General features: G+C 38.8%; 1 protein-coding gene across 6 annotated transcripts in view; it reads left to right on the plus strand.

The window, feature by feature from the left end:
* The first annotated feature begins 412 nt into the window (after positions 1 to 412).
* The window catches only part of LOC131670360 (nephrin-like), a 67,590-nt gene continuing 47,738 nt past the window's right edge, over positions 413 to 20,264 (plus strand). The window contains exons 1-3 of one of the 6 annotated variants that reach the window (XM_058945895.1): positions 413 to 757; positions 5,119 to 5,450; positions 16,402 to 16,534. In XM_058945895.1, coding sequence (XP_058801878.1) covers positions 5,321 to 5,450; positions 16,402 to 16,534 — 263 coding nt within the window. In that variant the 5' untranslated portion in view covers positions 413 to 757; positions 5,119 to 5,320. Of the gene's footprint in view, positions 758 to 4,369; positions 4,615 to 5,017; positions 5,451 to 16,401; positions 16,535 to 20,264 lie in introns of those variants that run through there. The other 5 variants (XM_058945894.1, XM_058945892.1, XM_058945893.1 and 2 more) reach the window with 5 other exon arrangements.

The following is a 20,264-nucleotide window of genomic DNA, read 5'->3' on the forward strand; positions in this document are numbered from 1 at the left end:
TAATAATTGGCTGTTAGAATCAACTCGAAAAATAAGAGCAATTAAAAATTTGAATTCTAACTATGAACGACGATAAAAGAAATATGTCACTAACAAAAGGAAGCTTAACAGCGACGAAGAAGCGCAGAAATTTCCACTTAAAAATAAAAATGAACAAGCTAAAGCTTTGTCGGAAAGCAAAGCCGCAATAGCCCTATCAGATATCGTTCATTAAAAAAGTTATAACGATGCTCGAGCAATCGACGCGCCGTGCAGTAGCAGCAGCTGTAGCACGGAAAGCAAGCAAGACGGTGAAAAGCGTCGAGTGAGGGTAGCGAGCAAGAGTTGCGCGCGCCGCGATGGGGCTCGGCCTTTCTATATGTCTGGCAGCGGCAGTAGAACGGCCGGCTCAGTGCGATCGCGTACCTTGACGCGCGCGGTCAATACGCAGGGGCGTCCCGCCGTGGGACACACGAACACTGCCACCCCTTTTTCGACCAATTTCTTCAATCGCGTCGCGTGATTAGTGTTACTCGCCATTCTTTTTCTTATTATATTTATATTTGTGGCACTTGTGCGTGAATCTAAATTACCATTACCATCTGATTGTTCTCTTGTTTTTATTAATCGAGATTTTGTAGAGTTTTTTTCTATATCTCCTTATTTGTACTATAGTCCAAAATTAATGTGAGCAGATTAAGTATTTTCGTGAATGGTAAAAATCAAAACTACCAAATAATTAGATTATAAAATTCATTTTCACACTATTCAATTGAAGGTATTAAATTAATAATATTGAGTATTCATAAATTACAGTGCTAAGACCTGTTTGAAAGCATTTCTACTACCATAGTAGAAAACAAATGGCAATGAAAATACTTTTTCAGAATTAAAAAAAAAAACAAGCTAACTTATTTCACGCGCTTCGCGTATGGACTGAATTTATCAACCAAACGTTTCAAAAATAAAAACGTCAATCAAACACCGTATTTCGATATGAATCGGTTCAAACGTTAGATATTCAATACGAACTACATCCAACTCGAGAATTCTTATTCGATATTCTTTTTTCAATTGAACTAAATTTCCGCGAGTATGAAAACAAGTTTTCATGATAGTTACTATAAAAGTAAAACTATGAATATCACTAATCAGGAGTTGAAATGTTTTGTTGGATTGACGCACTTTGAAAGTCGTAAGGAAAGTTTATTGGCACAAATGCAGTTGACTTATGAATATAAAAAGTCAAGATTATTCGATATTTTCTTATGAAAACATTTTAATCTCCTCGAAAGCACAATTACAATAACTTACTAAAACATAAATAAAATAAATATAAATAAAAAAGCAATAAAAATTTACGATGCTAAGAATTTCACAATTGAATAAATGTTGAGTCATATAATCACTAACATTATTATTAAAATAAAGTTACTTTATTTCTTAAAAGTTAAAAAAAGTAATAAATAAAGACTCTTAGGAATTGGAAGAAAAATTATTTCCCAAGAAACGCGAAAAAAATTTTTTTAACGTAACTATCCGTTTATCTGTGCGAAAAGAAATAAAAGTACGGAAAAACAACACAAAAGGCAATACGACGCCGAGTAAACGAAGCGCTTTAAAAATTTAATTGGCAGGCATCAATTTAAGTTGGAGATGCATTCAGTGCGGGCGCCACGGCGGCGCCGACGAAAGCTTACGAGCGCAGCTCCCGTAAAGCTTAAAGGCAAATGAAAAGCGACTTTTAATTAGAGAGACGCCAGAGTCGCGCGCTTGAGATAATAAATACGAGAGCGAGAAAACTAATAAGGGGAGAGAGAGAGAAAGATTTTTCGTGACTTGCTTTCTGTTCTCCTTCTCCACCTACTCAATAGAAAGTGCAGCAAGCGAGGAGACTGAAAGAGAGAAAAACGTCAATGACTAATGCCGACTTGGGCGTATGGGTTATACGACCCTCGATTACATCAATTTTCGAAAAGGCTATTCTATCCTTCTGTACAATTTGTTCTTCGTCTAGTAATCGATATGACCGTCTCTAGCCTTCCTTTTCTCTCGAGCTGTTCTTATCCTCTTACCTTCATTTCATGGCGCTCAAGTGGAATTCATGATCGGACACGGCCGTCTCCGCTTGCGCGAAGAAAAAAAAAAGATCGGGCGAGGAAGTAGCCGGCCGGACAAAAGAGGTACGAGCTTGGAAAGCACGAGATAAGGAGCGCGAGATGGACCTATTTTTTTACCTTCACGACAAGTATTAAAAGGGAGATTAGCTTTCGGCACTGTAAAAAGGTTATTGACTCTTGAAACGACGTCGCGGTACTTTACGGGAAATAACCGATCAAATTTTCTTTTCGAGATTTTCTAATATTAAGACTAACGAATAACGAGGATTCCTATGATTTACTATTGTATTTAATTTATTATACAAAACTGAAGAATAAAATGATTTTCGCATTCAAATATATCAAAAAAATATTTTGTTAATTTTTCTACAAAAGATCCTTGAGGTGGATGCTAAATATTAAAAAATGCATTTATTACACTTGCAACGTCAAAGTTATATTATTCGTGATTTTACGTACGTTTCGGATATTCATTATATACGTTACGATTACGGTATGCAAAACATAACGATCTCTTTGAATCGTGAATTTTATTGTTCTCTGTGTATGATTTTCATCAAAGTCAAATTCCAGAGTAATGATCATTTTGTACTTTTTAAACGTGTTTTGTCACGATTCATTTCACTAAATTCAATCTGCATTGAAATAAAAATCGCCAAAGGACACGTATTAATTTGGAAAATTAATGAATATCAGAACTTATCACAAATATGAATTGTTTGCTTAACTGTCGCAGACAGAGATGCGAGGCACAATAGCATGATAAGTGTGTTGTGTATGATATATATACATATTCAGATTGACAAAAAGCTAACGCAAGGGAGTTAACGTAACCAGCCTGAACTAACTGCTCCTTTAACAAATAATAGTCGCAGGCGAAGCAAGCTTGAAGCTTTTTGCTTGACGTAACTCCCAGTTGGTCGGTCGCGCCGAGTCGCTATAGCTTTCCAAACCGTTTCATCGTAGCGACAGTGCCGGGCAATCGCTGCGCGCAACGCTCGTTGCGTATGGATTAAAACCTCCAAGTTAATTGGTAGGCGAGAGTGTGCCAGCGCGAAATGGCTGTGTGTTTGCTTGTCCGCTTTGGTCTTACTGTCGCCGTTAGCGACTCGACCGAAGAGAATTATAATTTACATAAAAACGAAGCGAAGCCAGGGAGAAAGACAGAAAAAGAGATGAAGTGGAAAAAGGACAGACGGCTGCTATTTTTTACTTTCGAGTTAATAGACGCTGAAAAGTTGACAATGTTCCGCAGCTGTGTGACCCGAAGCTCGGAGAAACGCAAACTTGTAATCTAGCGCAGGCTCTCACTCGCTCACATTTTTTTTTCTTTTTTGTTGCGAGCCTTTCTTTTCGCCTGTGGTCTCCCCTTTTTCTCGCTCTGCTAGCGACTGACATCTTAATTACGCGGCCAAGCTCGCGAACGATTCATATCTCTGGGGTTTTTACGCGACGACGCGCGTGCGGCCGGACGCTTATTAGGGGCAAACTGCACGAGAAGTTTTTGTGCACGACGAGAAAGGGAGGGAAAGAAATTTAAAAGATAATTAAACGAAGTTTGCGAACCGCATAGTCTTTTTATACGATAAATAGAATTCCGTGTGGCTGAGGGGAAAACGCAGCGTCCGGGAAGACCAGCACTACGACGATTTTGTTACGAGCTCGCGCTCTTTCTCTCTCGCTCTTCCTATCTTTCTCTCTCTGCTGCTGCACACACACGGAGAAAAATGGATTTTCGCGAATGTCGAGTCATTGTTCCTCATTGAAAAAGAAACACATATACGCGCGCAAAAGCACTGCATTGAACGAGGTATTGAATCGTCAATTCGCGCAAGGGTAAAAATATTGTCGTTCAGATTAGAATATTGATGAAAGCTTTGTAGCCAGTAGTACAACTCAATTATAGTCAGACGAGGTCTGCTTTTGGAAGATAATTTTGAAGATTTTGGTAGGTATTATTCTTTTTTTAAAAAAAGACATGTCGAGTAAAAAAAGAAGTCCATATCTTTTCACAACAGTTCATTCATGAAACAAAAATCTTTTTTTTATCATCCTTGGGCTACGTTTTTCAATTTCCCGTACAAAGAATAAATGCAACACTACGCGTAGTGGTACACTTCGAAAAATTTCCTGCGCTACTCTGACAAATATGAAATATCGAATAGTCTACAAGCATTCTCTCTCTCTCTCTCTCTCTCTCTCTCTCTCTCTCTCGCTCCCTCCCTCCGCACGCCGGAGTCTGCCAATCGAATTCACGCGCCGGAACCTGGCCGTCAGTCTGCTACGAGTTTTCTTCTATTTGCTTCAGTGGCGAGGCGAACGCGAGCAGGAAAAGCCAAGGCGCTTCTCGCATCGGTAATAAACTAGATTCGCGCTTTCGTGCACTACGACTGCTGCTAGATTCGATTCGCGCAATCGACCATGGCAAACCACATTATTCGCGTTAAATCTTCATCGTTGGCCACACATACTCTAGATTCTACTGTAGCTATTTCGTATTTACCAAGTGCAACTTGTAAGTAAACGATTATACGCCTGAATATATCGCTCCGAGTTTGCAGTAACTAATTGCTAATTTTTATTCTTAGTAATATTGAATACACATGGTTCCCGGATACTCGTAGTAGTAGTTTGTAGAATTCATTTTTCACGATAAAATACATGAAATACCACGTGATAAAACTTTTTTTAGTATTTCCTACGATAAACAGACATGGTCTTCTCATGTTTGCTTTTCATTCCAAGTTTTTCTTTGCTATTTGTAAGGTATACGAAAAATGGGCTAAACAATTGTTTTCTTTGTTAATTAATACAGGAGCATGTACCAATTGAATATTTGCATTTATCGAACAGCATGAATATTAACAGCAAACATAGTCAATCAGTGTTTACTCAATATTTAATTAATTTAATATTAGATTGGTCAGTTATTGCACCATAATACTATGTAATTAAATTATTCAATACTTTGAATAAATAAATGAACATTAAAAATATGAATTTATTCAATTTTGGCTAGCAATCATTTAAATTATTTTAGAACAACTAATGGACTGAATAAATATTACAACGTGAAGAATAAATAAAAGCTAACTCATTCGTACACTTGTGATGGACTAATTTATTTTGACAAATACTGACAAACTCTATGTGAACTACGACAGTGAGTTAAAGTGTGAAAATTCAACAATAACATGATTCTCAAAGGTTTTGCCAACTGAATGGTCAACATGACATCAAACATCATAGTTTTTGTTTATTGTGCCCTGTTGACCTTTACGGATGGACAACTCACAAAATCTAATGGCCTCGATATTGAGCTCATGCAGAAGACTGAAACTGCTATTCCTAGTACGTATAAATTTTGTTATCTATTTTTTCCTATACCTAGGTGTATATTTGTATGTATATTTTTATAAATAACATTTAGAATAAGAGGAGATAACGTAAAAAGTGTTTGCTTTGATACAAAGTTTTTTCAAAAATGTCATATAATTCTAGTTGTTTTTGATTAAAACTTATTTTACATAGACAATGAAAGGGAAACGTAGAATATAACTTTCCATGTTGTTTTGCGCTGTCAGCACAGTGGAATTATACGAAACAAATTTTCTATAATTTGAATAAGTTTGAAATTTAACTTGAAATAAAGTTAGAAATTGCAAAAGACTATAATTTACAACATGCGAATTGGTGCAATAACTTACAAGCAAAACTTTAATAACATGTGTGTCAATAAAAAGGAAATAAGTGAAATCAACATTTCGACGACACTTACATTAAAATAATACGTTAATTCCACTTTCTTCAGAAATATGAGAATAATTTTGTAACGTGTATATAATAACATAAATTAAAAATAAATCCTACACTTATAAAATTACGATGTATACATTTTCTTTTGCATAAAAGCTATTTTTCGATAAAAACTAATTTTTAAATAATAAAACATGTAGATTATGAATACAAATCACGCTATTCAATTATGCGTATTGTATTATAATCTTTTCACACTATAATATTCGAAAATTTCATATTTCATATTCGAAAAATAAATCTTCTCTCCGAAAACGGATGCTAGTAGTAATCGATGTAACTAACCCGATAATCAATTTCAAATTCTCCAAACTGTACTTGAATTGAACGAACAAACATAGCTGCAACCATCAATATCGGAAATTCATCCCAAGGAATGATAATTTATAATCTCAGTGAAAAACGAAAACACCTCAGTGAATGCAACGATATTAAACTTGACAAGTGCAAGTCTATCAGCTAGGGAGAGCAAGAGAGTCAGGGACCACAACAGAATTAGGAAGGACAAGCAGCGCGCAATAGAGAGTATACGTGGTGGTTGTTGATTTCGTCGTCGTCAACGAAATTATCGTTAATCCGAACTCAGCTCGCGCGCGAGTTCCTGCCGCGCAGGCCACTCTCACGTTACGCTCGACGGGGCTTTCTCCTTAACAACGAGGTTATCGTTAACCCGATAGTTTGCCGGCAAGACTAAAGCGATTTCCAGGTGGCCTCAAGCCCAATCCTTTTCTGCAGCCTCCGCGCGTAACCCTCTGCCAAATCCGAAACTAACGTCCTCGAAGTTTGCACGTGAGTTTCCAGAAGCCATTGTGCATGTCCGCTAGCTTCAGATTCGTGGCTATATAACCCGGCGGCTCGCGACCCGACATATCCTTGGTTTCCATTCTTTTCTCTTGTTTGCTTACCGGAGATTGCAGGCTCTTGAGTGCCACCTAGATAACTCAACAATACTGCTTTAGCTTCTGGCTCCTTTGTTTCCCTACAAAAGATTATTTTATCGATGTGGACCAGCGAATTATTTTGTCGCGCGATTCTAATCGCTCTGAAGAATAGCGTCTTCAAGCTTCTCCCATGGGATAATTATTTTCACGATACAGACATGATTTTAGCATTTCAAAATAATCTGTCTTAAAGTAAAATTGTTGACTCTAACTCTATTAAATAATCCTAGTGAACTTGGATAAATTGAAGGAATTCGTTGATATCACAATCAATTGCTCTTTGCAACATCCTCCGAACATTAGAAATTCTCAAGTAAATTCAAAAGAATATCGAGATTATATTTAGTGAATTTCTACACTATTCACCTAATTGTTTGACGGCTATTATTATCAATAGAGTTTCAAGCGCGACGCTACAAAAGATGAGTTCGGTTCTCCATCAAAATTTGACGAAAATCGTCCTTTTACGGCAAATATTCGGCCACACAATGAAAAACCGTCATTTATTACCTGGCTATATACGCGCAGCCAGTAGATCACTAATAAAGCGCGCCCTTTTCGATGGACGACTTTTTCGAAAGCCATTGTCCGTATTGGATTCGGTCGAAGAAGTGGCATTTGTCTAGGGAAGTTCGTTGTGACATTCACGCATACTATACTCGTCCGCCCATTTAAAAGTACCGTTAGCATAACTTGCTTTTTTTTCCTCTTAACTTGTTCGCATAAAAGCTTTTCTTGCATTTATGCATAAACTTGACCTAACCACAAAGATATGACAATTTACATTGTTTGCTTGTTAGCTGCGTAGAATTTATTATTATAAATTCGCGATATTGATATGGTGAATTATGTTTGCGTTGTATTTGCGAATATTCGAGAGCTAATTTTAAATTATATGACGAAAATAGAGAGAGGGGGGAAAGGGGAGGGCTGAAGTTCAATATTATTAGTGAAATGAAACATACGCTGCGATACGAACGTGTGCGACACTCGAGCGCTTTTGCGAAGCGCTAGCACGTATTCGCCTCAACCGCATCGTATTTCGATGTCGTGTTTATGTTTACCGTTCTTCATTATGTTATTCCGTTGGGGAATATTTTGTTTCAATTTGCTTTATTGCAAGCCGCAATGTAATGTACTTTTCATTCGATTTTACATAGCCTGTACGTATTAAAAATTTTTAATACATATTGCTCGGTTTACGTTTCGTCAGTTGCTTTAATCTCGAATTATAATCACAATTATTAAATGCTGATGAAAAGATTGCGAATAAATACAACAATAACAGTTCATGTTCTGCACTGTTTCTAAATTATTCCGGAAAAAAGTATTTTTATTGACGCAAACAGTTTTCAGGCAAGTTTTTCTCAACTTAAAATATAACACCGCAGTACATAGTTGCACGTGTAGAGAACCCAAACGTTATCAAAGAGTTTTCTCAAGAAGTAGTAAGAAATAATGTAGCTTATGAACCCTAAGCATTTTCGTTTGTAAGCGGCCGCACAGTCGCTCAGGACGGAACTACTTAAATCTAAACTACCCTCCAAGTATTAAGTAGCAAAGTGCGGCTATGCAAAGTTTCATATAGGTATGTTGCCGTGTAGCACAGTAATGCACACCGTAAGGATTTTAAGCAATTATGTTATATTGATCAAAATATTCTATAGTGTAGCATTAAAATTACTTGTAATGCAATCCTAATTCACAATTAAAAAATTGATTGAACAAATTGTTGTATGATTAGTCGTAACAATTAAGTTTGTAAATTAAAGCGCGCGAAAGCAATCGCTGCACGTGTTTACGAATTATCGAAAAAAGATAGTTCGATCAAATAAGCATAACACGGTGGCATGAAAATGAGATGAGGAGTTAGATCCGAGAAATCAGAGCGCATAGCTTACACTACAGGCCATTGCATCAGCACGCACACCAAAGAGGAGCATACTTCAATTGCGATTGTGTTCCAAACCACACGAACGATCAGCTCAAGTGACTTGTTCGCCCTCTCCCCTCTCCCTTTCTCACTCTCTCGCTCTCTTCTCTCTATTTATCTGATCTCATTCTTTTTAGGACATCGCAACACATCGCAACAAGCTCCTTTACATCGTCGATTTTTCCCAGCGAATCCGACAAATCCCACGAGGAGAACCAAAAAAACCGGATGGAAATCCGCATAAATATTCGAGGAGCGCCGCACACACCGCTTCGGGCTGGAAGCTGCTTGAAAATTCGCTGGGTTATAGATTTTGAATCGCGTGCCCGTAAATAGCGGCCTCGAGTGCACTCTTTTTTTTTAACTACTCCCTCGACTATCCCTCTCCCTTCGCTTTTTCTCCTACTCCTTCTCTCCTCGAATAGCAGACGTATAACGCGGTTGAATATGGAAGCGCTTTTATTCGATAGGCGAAGATAGACTGCTTCACGATTTTTGAAACGTAGACATGACGGTGACTTTGATGTTGTTTAGAATTTATCACTTGACAAAGATCGTCTTGGCGACTCATACGCCGTACGGAAACGTTGATTCAATTGAGCATTGACTTTCCTATCAAAAAATAGATATTCACTGAGAAATAAATATCAGATAATATCTAATCATACAAACATAATACAGACTAATATTCGCTCTTCCTTAACTTTCCTTGCAACTCTAAACTTGACGCATTCATAATGCATCCTGCAACTAGATCTTGAGTCAAGTCATGTGCTGTTGCCGCAAGTTGTGCGCAACTCAAAACTAATTTCCGCGAAATTAACAGATCTAATTCACGAGAACAAAAACACAGACGGCTTATTACGTTTCGCTGTGCTTCGTTGGTGCTTGACAAGAAGATGAGGCTAAATTTCTGCTTCAGAAATCTGTATAATAATAAGATAGACATTATAACTCTGGTTGGGCAGGCGTCTAATCTTTTATTAGCCGCGGATAGTGTTCACGGAATGAAGTTAATCAAGACGCAGAGAGAAAGAGAGAAAGAGAGAGATAGTAGCAGCAGCAGTGAGTGTGCGCGCGCCAATGAATGTCCACGGCGCTTTTAATCATAATCATGCGCGACTTACCGAACCACCAAGCGGCTTAGCGTAATACTCTGCCCTACGCGAAACTCGAGCTGGGTGCATTATCGTCAGAGCCAACTTAGAACTAGATTGGTGTCTGCAAGATACGCTACTACTGCTGGTGCCGCCGCCGCTGCTGCTACTACTATTGGAGCATAGTATCAGATGTAGCCAAGCCAAAGCTACCTTTACTCGTCGTGCTCGTAAAATTACATTCGAGACCGTTACACACCAGTCGAGCGCATCGCTGCTCCTGCCGCCTTTCGCTTTATTTGCTATTCACGGAGCTTTAACAAACGTTATATTCCGCTTTCGACTTCCTAAAGCCTGTCCCTTCTCCTTTTACACTACGCTACGGTTACAGCGTTCATTTGTTCGATGTTCATTCCATTTTGAAACGCAAACGCTATGCTCCAAAGATCAATGAATATTCACCGTTCGAATTTTGACGCTTTTGTTTTTTGCTCCCTGAATTCTCTCTCTCTCTCTCTCTCTCTCTCTCTCTCTCTCTCTCTCTCTCTCTCTCTCTCTCTCTCTCTCCCTTTCTATTTCTCTTTTCAATCGAAAGCGAGCAACTTTATGAATCCTAATAGAACTTTTATCCGCTTTTAATGTTTATTGAGTTTTGCTGATGAATGGGAAACGCGCTGGTTTCCTGAATTAAAACCCAATGACGTAATATTTCTCGATTAAGAGTGAATTGTGCCAATTGACCATCGGTTTCATTCGATTGATTGATGATATCTGCTATTGTTTGCGTGTCGAATGGTTCTCAGTAATACGAAATCAGAAGCAAGAAACAAGGGAGGAATCTCGTTAAGCGCGTTTTACAATTACTAATGTATTCAGTGTAATTCGAGTGCCTACTCGAGACTCATGCTGCACGAAATAGTAGTTCGCGTTACCAAGTGGCCACACGATGAAGCGGACCTCTGTGCGAGTTCTTCGAGCCTACAAATACAGCACAAGTGTACATTAGCGCCACCGCGAAAACAACCAACGAGTGTTTAAACGGTGGAGAGGTCGAGGATCGTTAACCTCGTGCGCGGACAAAAAGTTTTCGAGGGTTACCCTTTTTTGCCGCTGTTGTCGCTGCTGCTGCTGCTGCTGCTGCCATTGAATCGCTCAACACTGTAAGCCCAGATGCGCGAGAGGCACACGTGCTTTGTATATGCTATGTGTGCATTAAAGGGCCACTCAAGCGCGTTAATGTGATTGCGGCCGAAATTTTGATCGCCTACTATAGCGCGCGAGCACAGATTGCTGCTACTGTATTGTGTATAGCATTCGGATGCATTGATCCAGAGCACGATTTAGGACATTGGCTCGAAATTACGTCTATTATCGAATTAATTTTCACTTCGTGTTTTCGCCTCCGAACTTGGTTTCATCCTCATTATACACCACCCATCGTTAGCCATTAAATCTTTTTTAACGAGTCATATCAGTGTATTTTATTATTCCACTAGCATCATTAGATTTATTGTGCTGCGTACTATTGTATTATTTTCTTTTTCCATTTGTTTTACTCGAATTTGTAAGTACGACTAGCTTACGTGGAAAATGACTTCGCCCGTATTTCTATTCATGTGCAAGCAAGCAATCCTTCATTTTTTAATCTTTTGAAAAGACGTATTTCATTTTAAAAATAGAAAAAAGAACACGATTCATAGATGAATATTTCTCCTTAACGATGAAGCAATTTGTCCCGCGTTGCATAAATAATAAACTTGTAGGTAAAGCAGATTTGAAAGAGCTGATGAGCTGTTAAGGACAGTATATTCTGTAAAAGTTCTATTATAAAAATGAGAAAGCTTCAAAAGTCTTTTAAAAAGCAACTTCCTCAAAGCCCATTTACAACATGGAATTGAAAATCCTGCCTAATATAAAGTTTGTCGTAATAGTTTTAATCTGCTCAAAGCTTTAATAATCTGCTAATGTTTGAATAAGTTCTAAATATTTTTCCGACAGAAAAATCATGAACTGCTACATACTTATAAGAAGTGGATATTAGTGTAGCAGAAAACTGAAATTCCAATGTAGCACGCGAGGAATGACGAGAACTCGCATAACGCTAGAGATGCTCGGTGGTAGAGAGAGAGAGAGAGAACGAGTTAGCGTGTCTCATAGCGATCCCTCGACAGCAGCAGGTAGCGAACGACGTTGAAGGGGGGAATGAGCGAAGGACAGAGATCGAAGAGAGCCAATAAGCCGCGTCGGCCATCCGTCTATCGGCCCATTGACTTGCATATCGCTGCTCGCCAGACCTATACGCACAGACACATACCAGCTCTCTGCTCACTAGCAAGTATCTGTCTCTCTCTCTCTCTCTCGCTCTATTTATCTATCTATCTATCTATCTATCTAGCTGGGCGTCTAATATTGGTAATCAATTTCCCAAGAACGAGGTTCATGTGTCTCTGACCAGCAACGAGCTGCTGCTGCTGTTGCTGCTGCTACTGCTCTGCCTAGATACATACACACGCGCACGTCAATCTAGTTTCTTCATTATCACGCCTGTAGCTTACGCGTTTATGATTAGATGTTCATCACTACACGAGCGCCCGTTGATATTTAAAATAAACTTCTGTGTAATCCCGAAAATACCGCTGGTTATTCCGAAGAAAGCCAGTACTTATTATCCTTGAACGGCTGTCAATTTCAATCAACATATCATTTTCAATTCGTCGTTCAGCGATAGCGAGAGAGAATCAAAAAGATATCAGTCGCTAGTACGTAATGCAATTGGATTTGGAAGCGCGCGTGCTTGCACATTGCACGCACGCTGATATCGAATGACGTATGAGCTTCCACTAGTTTCCCCGCACCGTTCTTATCGAACTATCCGAATTCAAAGACACGGGGAAAGCTGAAACTGACATATGGCTGATTGGCTTGCTACTACTGCTGCTCGTACCTCTCTACCTATCAATGCGACTAGCGAGAGAGCGCGCAGTTTCACCAACTAATTCTCGACACGACATAGAAACACATCAAAGGATATCAGAACTCTCAAATGTCATAGATATGCGTAGAGCTCTCTGACTTTACATTCGAGATATTCGCGACTCAGTTTGTTCGCCGACGAGGACCATTATTTTTAGCTAATTAGTTCCTCTAATAAATTTCTTGCGAGTCAGCTATATGTGCAAAAGTGCAAGAGCGTGTGCAGTCTAAACGAATACCCTTTGATTGGTGCACTAATGGAATGTACTTCCTCCAAACGCGTGTAAAGCTATAACCGAAATATCCCAAAGCCCTCTCAGCGTGTCAAGTGGCACCGTGGAAAAGCTTCGGAGAGGGTCGGCTGGGGATAGCATTCCATCCGATAATTATGAGTCTTATTAGCTCGGTCAGTCCAGCTCAATTAGCGCGATAACCAATTGGTATGACGGAGCTTTGAGCTTCCGGTTTCCGCCTCGCGGAGCTTTCCTCGCATTCCCACCGCCACCGTAAGGGACGTTTATGTGTACGTGTGCACAGTCGGCGATTGGCCTGTGCCGTTGTATGTCAACTGCTGGTGGTGGTGCTGCTGCTGCTGTTGCTGCTGCTTCTGAGTCTTTACTTGAAAGCAACCGAGCGTGGTTCATCCTCCCCATGAGAGAGAGAGAGAGAGAGAGAGAGAGAGAGAGAGAGAGAGAGAGAGAGAGAGAGACAGACAGACATACAGAGAAAGCAAGAGGGATAAGCATCAGCCTCGTCTGTTGAATTTGCACACGTTTGCGGATGCATTTTCCTCGGTGAAAATTTGAAGCTTACGTATAATTTCAAGTTTTCATCGAGATCTTGTTATAGTTTGTGCTGATTATTTTGACCATGTAAATTATAAAGTTGTTTAATTATTTGTATATAAAGTATTAAAATTAGAAAGAATTGTAACTGTATTCAAAGGCACTTCTTCGAATAATTGAATCTAGCTAAGCTTGTTCGTAATAATCTTTTAGAAAATGAGACCATTAAAATTCATGCCAGATTACTTCCGCTGAATGAATAAAAGAGCGTTATATCAATTAAAATTTATAGTAAAGACTTCGATGGAACTTTACTTTCATAGAACGATTATCGTCCATCAATTCTAATTCAAGGTTTATTATACTATTCAGTGCAGTGAACCTATACGTCAGGTTTGTCTTTAAATGTTCAATGGTAATTTGAATTTTTTCAAGGTATTTAATAAAAGCTTTACGTAATGAGTAAATTTTACTCCTTTCAAAACTTTCACGAGAGAATAAGTGAAATTAGTTTTAAATGTAATGAGGAGTTTACATAAAAGCGTCTGCACAGTAGATGTTCATTACTCGCTAATTTGCGATTTTGCATATTTTAGATGTCAAATTTAGTAGGCGAAAGTCATAGGCAAGTTTGAGCAATTGTACATCTCGTCAATATCGCACATAGACATTTGTATGTGTAAGCGTGGAGCAATTTATATATCACAGCATTTCGACAAAAGGCGCTTTAATTTGCATGTTTTACAATATTCTATGCAATATTTATTAATTAATATTACTGAAGAAGATTGTCGACAAAATGTGTCATGAAATAATAAAAAGCGATAAAAATTACATTTATCAACCTGATAATATTCACGTCGAAAGCGCTCAGCTGTAATATAATCAGACAATAAATTTATTGATTAAGATGAGAATAGCTACCAAGGCAGACAATGAATCATGATGATATAACGCGGTACCCAACAATTTCAAATCTCTATTGCGTTATCGTGAAGGTAATTGATGTGCAGGAACATGTTTATAAAACAACAATACATATATAGCTTGAACAATATGAAGTGGATAGCTGTTCCTATTGTTTCTAATTCAAATAATTTATAATCCATCGTAATTTTTATATGCACTAAAGTGAATAACAATTACTTATTTGCTTATTTAATGTTATAAATGTACGTGTACGTTATTATATAGTTGAAAGGCACATTTGAGTTTATGCCTGAACAAACTTTGATGATTCTACTAGTTTGCGTATACGCAGGATTCAGACGATTAATAGTGAGTAGTGATTGAAACATGTTTCATTTAATTTATTTTCAATTAGTATTAATTAATTTATAAACAGCAAGGAAAAATTATATAATTAGAATTAGTATATTTCAAGTGAATCATATAACTTAATTTAAAAGGATTTTATGAATGAATGTTTGTTAATTTATGAATAAAATGTACACTTTGTAAAAGGAAATTTTCAGATCTTCTACGTTTAATCGTATGTAAGAGCCTAAGCACAATAATAGAACATCCATCCAACATAACGATAAAAAACAAAACAATGTTCAGTAGTGGGTATTAGAAAAGTTATCAGCGAGGTTCACTCGTCATAAACAAAATCGATAGTATCCGCAAAGCCTTGCGTCAATGTCCGATAATAGCCGCTGCGGAAAAACTGTAACGCGCTCGCGCACAGCTCTTGGAAAAATACTTTGACTGAGCTATCAATGCTGAAAGGTCTGCGCGTTGAAACGTATCGGTGGTGGCATACCAAGCAAGAGAGCGAGAAAGCTACAACAACCCTTGGGCGTATATAAAACCGAGGCGGCGACGGCAACTTTTACGTGCAACGTCGCCGTTGCACGTCGAATGACGAGCATTATACACGTGTAGCAGCCATAAAGCCGTTTTCACTGCACGTGCGAGAAAGAGCCTGCAGCTATTGGTGCTTGGGGAAAAGAGGAGAGGGAAAGAGTAACCGATTTAACACAACAACTCTCTCTGTCTCTCTCTCTCTCTCTCTCTCTCTCTCGCTCACTCGCTCACTCGCTCTCCGTCTATGTGTGCGCTTCGAGCTTTGTTAAGCGAATAAAGTTACGCGCGGACGAATTTAACAGTAGAATCGGGTTGGATGAGCGATTTAACGCGGATATTCTCGTTAATTGAACATTTAGAATGAGAATGAGTTTTGCACGTATACGCTATGCGTGGATGCTTTCCCGAGAGTTCAAGCCGCAGGATTTCTTTTTTTCAAGCGTAAATGTTACGTTGGGATTTAGTTTAGTACACGTTCCACGAGGGAGAGAGTTGAAATACACGCGTGATAGCACTGCTATTTTAACCCGTTTGCCACCACTTGTAGCCCCAGCAGTAGCACCAGCAGCACCAGCAGCACCAGCAGCACCAGCAGCACCAGCAGCACTAGCTAAAGCTATTATTTTTACCGAATAACTTTCGGCGCTCGCTACGCGCAATCGCCTCTGTGCACACGCGCGTTTTACAGCTTAGTCTCAATGTATGTAGAGAAATACAATCAAGATAAATTCGATGTGTTTTTTTTTCCTTTTTGGGCTTTGCGCTTACGCATTCGCGGCTATCGAAATGCCGTTACTGCTTTTCCCCTCCGACGAAAATTCAGCACTTGGATTTTCGATGAATTAATGTGAACATTTTTTTCAATAACTCGTGTTTTTTTCTAGACGCTGAACTAAATTTGAAAGAACTAAAACGATAGATTGACGGAAATAATGTGTTTGTTTGCAGTTAGCAGTGTCAATGTTCAAGGGGTGGTCGGACAGATCACTACTCTGCCTTGCGATACCAAGCCACGGAATAGTAGTGATTTTGTTACGATGGTGCTATGGTTCAAAGAGTCAACGAACGAGCCTGTATACAGGTGAATATATCAAACTAATAACAGCAATTGGAATGACGTTTACTGACACCATATATATCCCCTCCTCCAACGCTGATACAATGAATGTGACAGTTAGCTACGAGGCCATGCCTCCTATCATAAAGTGTAGCAGCTGAGTCACTTTATTATACCATTTATCAATTTTCAATTGTGCAGCCGTGCACGAGCTTCTCGCTCGCCTCCACACAAACACACAAATTATCCGTCTCCGGTATATCCTCTCTCGCACGTATACCTAGCTAAGCAAGAGTGCATCAAAAAATATTCCATGCGGAATATATCACCGTGTGTGCGCGCAAAGCTAGCAAAGTGTCATCTCATTTTAGCTTCTCTAGAGACTACAAACTCGCAAAAGGCCGACAGATTTACAAACGGTAACAGATAACGCGCGCCACCGGAGATTTACATTAGGAACGTGGGATTTTCTCAGAGATGCTCGTGTGAGCGCGAAAGGTAAACTCCATGTAAATGCGAGTGTTTATATACGCATAAGCACACGCACACGTGTCGGAAAGATTCGCGCTAAGAAAAAATAAATTACGTATGTTGATAATCTATGATGTAACAAAAAAGTGGAGTTATAGTATCAGTCAAATATTTTAACACCTTACCGCATGAATCAATGATATTAGGCAATAAGAAAAAAATACCAAGGAAATAACTCAAAATTTATAAATAATATATATCAATAGAGAAGTAGCCCGTAATTTTGATACACCTCTTTTTGCTAGTTAATTATTAGTTTTTGAACTACTTTTTATATTCAATCCTACGTACAAGAGTTATATCACACCCTCTTTTTAGATATTGGCAAAAAGCTCTAAAATGAAGATAGCTGTGCTACTAAAATATACATTGGTATTAAAAATATTTTTAAAATGGTACAGGAATATTTCATAAGCATTTACGTAGAGCGCATTTTAAATAATTTTTTGGATGACCTAGTTGTACACAGCATTTATTATATGCTAATTCAATGGTGGATGGAAGCACAACCAATTAAAATTCAATTTCATTCTCGACTGTTGAACTGCCGTTTTAATCGAGATTAAATATTTGAAATACAGCAGTTGTGATTCGCTTTTCTTTTTTTTAACCGTGTGTCTGGAATTGAATTTCCATTCACGATTGCTGCACAATGTGAATTTGAAAATTAATTCGAACAATAGGTGGGGTTCTATTAACCTGCAAACTATGACTTGATAATGAAAAAAAATAATAAGCGATTGGCTTTAGCAGTAATATTGTAACAATACAATGATTATTCATGAAGTAATTCCAATGGAAAGTTTTAATATCTCTAACGACATGTTTCATACCAAGACGGTTATCCCGATTGGATGCGTAGTAATAGGATACGCGTACAAATAGATCAGCCATAGTAGGACACGGTATGGCGGCAAATATCAGTGATCAACGCAGGGTGGAACGCTAAGGGACGAGGGGAGGTGAAGGACTTGGCTCGTCAGCGTACGCGGTAGTGATGACCGCAGCGCATGTTAACGCAGAATCGCCCACTTTGCGTTATGACCAGATATTTCGTCACGCCAATGCGCCTACCTAATCAATAGCCGCGTCGCACGCTTATTAAGCGAGCAAAGTGGACGCTGCGCTGCCGTTTCTACTGCTACCAGTCCTTCACCCTTAACTAATGCTTTACGCAATTTCCATTGCTAGCTATTGTTCATAATAGACGCTAACTGCTATTTTTTTTCAGTTAGCCGGCTCTCTTTTACTCGAAATATATCGTGCGGAAACATCTAATAGCTTTCGCATTGTTGAGAATTTATTTTTAAACTTTAGCGAATAACGAATATTACATATTTTTCAATGGTTCGATACACTTTCTATTGGTATATGTTAAAGCATTGAGTTATAGACGTTTTCACAATATTTTGATAGTATTCAAAGAACCGTATTCTATAAACTTCCAATATCCTGATATCTAGAACATTTCTATGATGCGGTTTCATAAAACTCCTAAAAAAGGAAGTTCAAGTAATGCCGCAGTAATACGAATAAAGTTCCTTTACTGACAGTTATAAAATAAACAGCTACATAATTCGAACGTCCAAGCTTACCATTTGGAATGCAGTTATATAAAATAAAACTATAAGTTCTATTTAGATTACACAATCAATTTCTGCAAGTCTACGCATTGCTGCTCTCAAATAAAAACGTCAAAATAAAGAATTATTGATAAAGCCAAGATAACAGATAGAGAGAGAGAGAGAGAGAGAGAGAGAGAGAGAGAGAGAGAGAGAGCGAGAGAGAGAGAGAGAGCGAGCAAAACAAAAGTACAAGCTCAAACTGAAAATGCGAAATTAGAAAAATGAGCCGGCAAATTTCAAAGTCGGAAGAGCACGCGGCCTAGATAAGTCGTGCGCTCTGTTGAAAACGCTGACGCTAGCACTGGCTGCAACCTATGCTGCCAAAGGCAATGTTAGCGCGCTACTAAACGCGAAACAAACTCCTCTTTACCTCCATCCACCCTTCTCTCTCTCTCTCTCTCTCTCTCTCTCTCTCTCTGCGGTAATTCTCATCTTACGTTGCTGCCGCTCGCATACGAGAGCTCATTGTACCACCGCGAGGCAGAGACAAGCTGCGGTATACACCCGTCAGCAGCGTGCCCAGGTTAGGTTCTCCCTCCCCCCTCCCACAGCCGATTTGCCGACGTTCATGTCCGCGTTCCCGCGCGAGCACGTGCAAACAGCGGGATGCGCACGAATTATCGTCCTATTGTTCACGGTATTCCCGTAACGAGACCGTACTCACCCTCCTTCCCCGACCACTCTCGAAAAACCGTCGTCGCACTGACTGCAGTTTTAAAGAGACCGTTACGCCACGGTTTTACGAGTTGTGCGCCCACGCGCAGCTATTTTCATGAGGAAAATTTGAGGACGGCCAGCGGCACTTAATTTCAGGGAAAACATTGTACTTTGATTTTTTCCAGCACTTGTATGAGTATAATGGCCGTGTTTACGACTCTTGTCCGACAAGAGATTTACTTGTTCTACTGCGCAACTATTGTTGGCGTTTTATTTCGAAGTTGTCTGATATTATGATCAATACATGCTTGAAAGCATTATTCTGTTTAAGATGGTGTAAAGAAATTACGGATTTCGTTATTTTAAAAGTCGAAAAATAATTTTCTACCGTTGTAAAGCTCAAACATCGTCGACATTAATGACCCAAATTATAATTCAAATAGCAGCATCAGCAAGTGACGTCAGCATCAAACGTAACGAGCTCTCATATAGAAGAGCGCGAGCATTATTATCGATAAAACCGGGCTCATATTCAGCGCCATTCAGTACTTAGTTGTAGAGAGAGATCATTATACAGAGTCGAGAATTCAAATTACCGTTCTCTCACTCGAAACTCCGCACCCTGGAAAATATGTGCGTGTATATAGTGTGCGCGGTATTTTGCATAATTATCCACCCCCTCCCCCGAATATTTGGTCAAATTCATGGCATAATTAGACCTTTGTCAGCGCTAGACTCATCCTATTTTGCATAATAATATGAAAATAGTTCTATACGAGACGGAACAAAAGTGTAATTGTAATCGTTGCGATTGAACGAACATTTCACAGTACGACCGATACTTAGCAATTTTAAAAACAAATAAATTTTATTTAAAGTGAGTATTTTATCCAAAGCCAATTTCAAATTTGGTTTGTCTTTTTAGTTACTGAATTGTTTGT

This window comes from Phymastichus coffea, unplaced genomic scaffold, assembly GCF_024137745.1.
Source record: "Phymastichus coffea isolate CEN01 unplaced genomic scaffold, Cenicafe_Pcof_1.1 PCOF00109, whole genome shotgun sequence".
In the NCBI taxonomy this organism is placed as follows: Eukaryota; Metazoa; Arthropoda; class Insecta; order Hymenoptera; family Eulophidae; genus Phymastichus; species Phymastichus coffea.